Source organism: Trachemys scripta, chromosome 4 (assembly GCF_013100865.1).
Source record: "Trachemys scripta elegans isolate TJP31775 chromosome 4, CAS_Tse_1.0, whole genome shotgun sequence".
NCBI lineage: Eukaryota > Metazoa > Chordata > Testudines > Emydidae > Trachemys > Trachemys scripta.
In genome coordinates this window covers 8,623,540-8,629,539 of record NC_048301.1, presented here as the reverse complement: position 1 = coordinate 8,629,539, position 6,000 = coordinate 8,623,540, and the positions used below count along the sequence as shown (strand labels likewise).

At 45.0% G+C, this 6,000-nt stretch overlaps 1 protein-coding gene across 1 annotated transcript in view; it reads right to left on the bottom strand.

Annotated features, from left to right (window-relative positions):
* Window positions 1-1,008: 1,008 nt before the first annotated feature.
* GPR137C (G protein-coupled receptor 137C) overlaps window positions 1,009-6,000 on the bottom strand; it is a 30,081-nt gene continuing 25,089 nt past the window's right edge. Inside the window, exon 7 of the mRNA XM_034767591.1 lies at window positions 1,009-4,242. Coding sequence (XP_034623482.1) covers window positions 4,071-4,242 — 172 coding nt within the window. The 3' untranslated portion in view covers window positions 1,009-4,070. The remainder of the gene's footprint in view (window positions 4,243-6,000) is intronic.

The following is a 6,000-nucleotide window of genomic DNA, read 5'->3' as shown; positions in this document are numbered from 1 at the left end:
TCCCCCCCAATGCCTGACAGACATACCTAGGGTGCCTTGTCCCCTCGCCCCTTGGGGGTGTTACTGGCCTAGGAGGTGCTGCCCCCCAGCCTTTACTAGCTGTGTGTTTGTGGCATATTGTCTCCCCCCCCCCCCCCCAAGTCAGTTTTAAGTGCATCATGCTACAGGGCCCAGAGCCTCCACCTACTCATCTGCTTTGTTACAGCAGAGGGTGGGTTAGAATCAAGGCTGGGTACAAGGGCCAGAAGTATGTTCCCCCGTAAAGAAAAACTCCATTCAAGCATGGCAGCCACTCCGCCATCACAGCTCGTGCTTACGAACTGGGGAGAGGAGTGCTAGAGCCCTTTCCTCCTACGTTCCGAAGGACAGAGATGGAGGGTTGCAGGACAGAATAAGAAGGTGGGGTAGGAGGGGTTAGATGCTATGTCAAGGGTAGTTTGCACCTCCCCTTGAGGAAGGCCAGGCTCTCACTCCTGCTCACTCATCTTCATCCTGCTTCGTGCTGCAGCCACACACATCTACTGCTCCTCTGACAGATACAGAGTCACTAAGATACCCCGAGTCACCTCGTGGATTGGCAAGTTACAGACTGGGCTATGCTAAGAGCTTATGCTTGTGGTTTTCCTGCATCAAGAGGCACTTGACCCTTCCAGCTGATCCACCTTAGGACAGTTAACCTACAAGATGTGGATGGTGGGTGCCATGGGGAATGCTTGTTAAGGAGGTTGAGACCCAGATAGTAGTATCACTTTCCTCAGTTTGTTCCTCAAGGCAGAAGATTCCTCTTAGACTTACACTCAGAGCCTTTAGAGAAGTGCCCCTTTAGCAAGTGAGTGGAAGCTGGATCTCTGCGCAGGAAAGCAGCGATGGGGAGGAGGGGGAGAAGAGAAGAGGGAGAGGAGAGAAAGAACGTGGCTTTAAAAATTTTAAACTGGGGGTAAAGTCCACTGATCAGTGGACAAGTGATGCAGAGACCGCCGTTGGCAGAACTCAGCCCAGATGCCCATAAATAGCACAGAAGAATTTTTTATTCAACATAGTAGTGCTTGGTTACAGTTTAGTGAACAACAACAAATAGGTACATTCATCGGCCACAGCTTCCTGTTGCAACCAGCTCTCAACTGGCTACAAAGCAAAGAAACAGTTAAACCATTACAAAAATAAAATAAAATAAAAATAAATGGAATGAAAGGCAACTATGCATATAAAAGTCATTGTACACGTCAGCTATAAATTACTTCAGTAAAACACAAGACCGGCCCCAATCTGAGCTGTTGGAGTTCGGAAATTAATGGCCATCCATACAAAGTAATAAAACCCAAAACAGTTGCTAGTCACTCACTAATACGTACTTAAGCAACGAGACTCACGGCCCTGATCTGTGACCCTAATGAGAGGAAGATCATATTGTCGTTCTGTGCGTCAGTGCAATATGAACAATGAGCCAGTAGCCCTTTTTTTTTTGCGCAACACTCCCTTCCCTCCAAAGGAAACTTAAAGTGCTCCTAGTGCTTTGGACTTTGTTTTTTTTTTATTATTATTAAAGCAAGAACAGGGGCCAGTGGCTGAACTTTGAGTCTTTGGTGACTTATGGGAGGGGAAGAGAAGGGCTGCAGCTGGAGTTCAGGTCCCTAGCTAGTTTCACCATAAGTCAAGCGGCGATCAGGACAGAGCAACTGGTTTCTGAATCCCACCCTAGGCAATGAAATGGGTCGTACAATCGTAGCTAAAATAAAAGTCCTTTCAGCTCAAGTATTAGAGCGAGAAGGATCCAGTGATCTGTCAAACACAGGCTCCGAGCCTTTAGAGGAAAGAGCACGGCTTGCCTTGGTTTTGGACCAGTGAGCAAGAGAGTAAAATGAGGACATTAGAGTCCCCCCTACACCTCAATCCAGCTGCTCAGTTTCTGGGTGGGGGGCTATAGAGAGAGAGGGGCTTCAGAAGTAGCTCAGTAAGAGCAAGGATGTAGATATGCTCACATGTTCTTTCCCACACAGATCCTAGGCCTGCTCCCAAGTCTCCACTACCTTCTTTGAGAACCAAGAGTTTATTCTTGGAAAACGTGTGTGTGTGTGTGTGTGTGTGTGTGTGTGTGTGACACACACACACCCACCCACCCCCGTGAGCCTGGGAATCAGCATTTTAAAGGCTAGACAGTCACGTCAGTCATGTTCCATATGCCAGCAGTATCCCCACTTGTCCAGTGGGGACACTTCCCCATGATCCTACAGACTATGTGGTCCTGTTCAGTCCCTCAGTGAAGTTTTACTCTAACATCAAATCTTAATTCAAGTTTAAAAACAAAGCACACCCTTGGAAAGAGCATGCAGTTGATCGGCAGGACCAGCTCCTGCCATCAGCAATGTATGCCAACCGTTTCCAGTTTAAGCTTCTAAAGGAATGCTAAGGTGGAGATCTCCAGAGGAAGTCTACTACAGGCTGGAGATAGCAGCTGCCCTACCCTGGCCAGAGCAGCTTTGCCCTAGAGGCATGCTTTTCCTTGTAGGAGCTACTATCCGTGTAAACCAACAGTGTATTTAAGAGCTAACTTTAGAGCCTAATCCAAACACCTGTGCATCCTTACGGCCATGTCTCGCTTTCCAATTTTGAATAGGGTGCTTTTAGACACAGTTAAAAACGTGATTTAAAGGCCAATATCCTGCCAGAATAAAATCCTGGATGTTAAAAAACTACACATTTCATTAAATGCTTCTCACCTCACTAGACCCACCCTCCAGTGCACACCCTGCAATGAGATGCCAAAATTTAATACTTCAATGCGGGGGACCCCCCCAGTTCAGGACACATTGCACTACTTTTACAGTACATTCAGTGGAATGTCATGGGACACTTATTCCTCAGACAGTCTGAAGAGACAGGAGAACTAGAAGTTGTGAGGCAGTCCCAACTAGTGGCATGCAGGTACCACCCTGCAGGCTTCGTGATTTCAGTCAGAGAAAGCGGCCATGAAAGCAAAGAAGTTTCACGTTCTAAGAATGACCTCTAGTTTATATTCAGTCAGGTTAAATATAAAATTGCTATTCTCCCCAAGGCAGATTAAGCACTGACTCCACTAGGGAATGCAGTGAACAGATCCTAGTATGAAAGAAGCTGTGTTATGTATGGGTTCGGGCCAAAATAAAATGCTCACGCCACTCTTATGCAGACTGACTGCTAGGTTTGCTTGAAGAAGCCACCCTGCAAGGAGCATGCCTCATGGCCACATGTTCTCTCTACAAGCTTAACGGTAACCACACTCATTCGACTCGCTCGAGGTGGCATTTTTTTTGTTTAAAAGAGCAGAGCTGGTTACTGTTCAGTGACCTTCGTGCTAGTAGAAGCCACTGAGCTCAGGCTTTTAAAAGGCCTTCGCAACACCCATGCTTGAAGGTTTGCTTTAACCCACAGTCCAGCTAAGAGTATTTTAGCAGTCCGCTGCCGCGAGGACCGAGTTAGAGTAAGCCCACATCCCCAGCAAAGAGACACTACATTGGTCTTGTATAATGTGCCATATTCACACATTAGGTAACTTTCTTCATTAGTGTAAATCCCACACAGTTTCTCTGAAGAGGGCGCATTTGTCCTTGGAGCGGATCAGGTTGCAGAGTGCAGCATGGCCTACGTATCGACGCACCCGTCTTCGCAGGATGACCGCACCTCTCCCATCTATGGATGTGCAATTAAAAGATGAACATGGAACAGACGCGGGCTGTTCCAAAGGGAAGTCGGAGTGTGAGGTGTTCCTTCAGAACGTGCAGATAAAAAGTGCAAATACGCATTTGATGTTGGTCTAGTGAGTCAGCTCTGGTGCTTCTAGCTGCCAGCGAGCATCTTGAGAAGACTGGACTCCCCCCTCCCTCCCAAAGAGCTCCCAGAGATTTTTCACCTTCCCTTTGCTACACGGTACCATGAGTAACAGTTTTACATACCACACGCAGCCTAAGTCTCCAGGTTCTGGTTTACAGCTGCAAGAGAGAATGGAATGTTTGTGCAGATGAAGTTAGATGTTTGGAAAATGATCGGACTCCCACGAAAGCTGCCCCCAAGAGAAGCGAATCTTGGTGGGCTCTTCAGTTCTGCGGCGTGGAGTATAAGGTATGGTGATTGTTAGCTTCCAAATCACTACATGTGAAGAGCAGCGGGGCGGTATCTGGCTTAGGTCCACTCAGATAGGGAATAACCGCATAGCTATCGCTCCCAGTCAGAGTGCCATACCAGCCGGAGCACGGAGGGGTAGCCAAGCTTTGGAGAGAAGAAGTGGGAAATATTGGTTAGAGAGACGGGAGGCTAGCGTTATCCCAGGATTGTGCTGTCTAGAGCGGGCGTTTTAATACAACCGGAAGTTGAAAGTGGCTTCAGATAGGAAGCTTTGGACAAAGCTTCAACTTTTCAGAGGTGACCAGTGATTTTGATGTTCAACTTGTCATCTTAAAAGGGCCCTTAATTTTCAGAGAGTGCGTGTCCAGCACCTAAAAGAGGTCAGGCCCTTTCCAATGGATGTCATATGCTGAGCATCCCCCCCGCCCCAACAAAGCAGCTGTCAAGTGATTAAAAAAATGAATCATGCCATTAATCGTGCCGTTAAACAAGAGAATACCATTTTTAATATTTTTGGACGTTTGCTACATTTTAAAATATATTAATGTCAATTACACTGAATACAAAGTGTACAGTGCTCATTTTATTACTAATATTTGCACTGTAAAACAAATTTTCAACTCACCTCAAGCAAGTACTGTAATGCAATACCTTTATCATGAAAGTTGAACTTACAAATGTAGAAATAGGTACAAAAAACTGCATTCAAAAAATAAGTCATGTAAAACTTTAGAGCCTACAAGTCCACTCAATCCTACTTCTTGGCCAGCCAAATCACTCAGACAAACAAGGTTGGTTACAATTTTCAGACAATAATGCTGCCTGCTTCTTGTTTACATCACCTGAAAGTGAGAACAGGCACTGTTGTAGTCGGCGTTGCAAGATATTTACGTGCCAGATGCATTAAAGAGTCATATGTCCCTTCATCTTCAACCACCATTCCAGAGGATGTGTCCATGCTGACGACGGGTTCTGCTTGATAAGAATCCAAAGCAGAGTGGACCGACGTAGGTTCATTTTCATCATCTGAGTCAGATGCTACCAGCAGAAGGTTGATTTTCTTTTTTTGGTGGTTCGGATTCTGTAGTTGCTGCAGAGCGTTGGTCTTTTAAGACTTCTGAAAGCATGCTCCACACCAAGTCCCTCTCAGATTTTGCAAGGTACTTCAGATTCTTAAACCTCGGGTTGAATGCTGTGAGATTTCTAAAAAATAGCTATATCGGTACCTTCTTTGCATTTGGTCAAATCTGTTGTGAATGTGCTGGGTCATCATCCAAGACTGCTATAACATGAAATATGCAGAATGCAGGTGAAAGAGCAGGAGACATACAATTCTCTACCCAAGGAGTACAGTCACAAGTTTAATTGATGCTCATTTAAAAAACAAAAACAAAAAAAAACCACCACATCATCAGCATGGAAGCATGTCCTCTGGAATGGTGGCTGAAGCATGAAGGGGCATACGAAAGTTTAGCATATCCAGCATGTAAATATCTTGCAATGGCGGCTACGAAAGTCCCATGCGAATGCCTGTTCTCACTTTCAGGTGACCTTGTAAATAAGAAGCAGGCAGCAGTATCTCCCGTCAATGTAAACAAACTTGTTTGTCTTAGCGATTGGCAGACTAAGAAGTAGGACTGAGTGGACTTGGAGGCGCTAAAGTTTTACATTGGTTACATAACTGCGCTCAAAAACACAAACTACAGATTTTCCCTTTCACAATAGAGATTGCACTTCAGTACTTGTATGAGGTGAATTGAAAAATATTACTTATTTTTACAGTACATACATTTGTAATAAAAAAATACTAAGAGTGAGCACTGTGCACTGTATTCTGTGTTGTAATTAAAATCAATATTGAAAATGTAGAAATTTATTAAATATTTTTGGATTTTTTCAAGT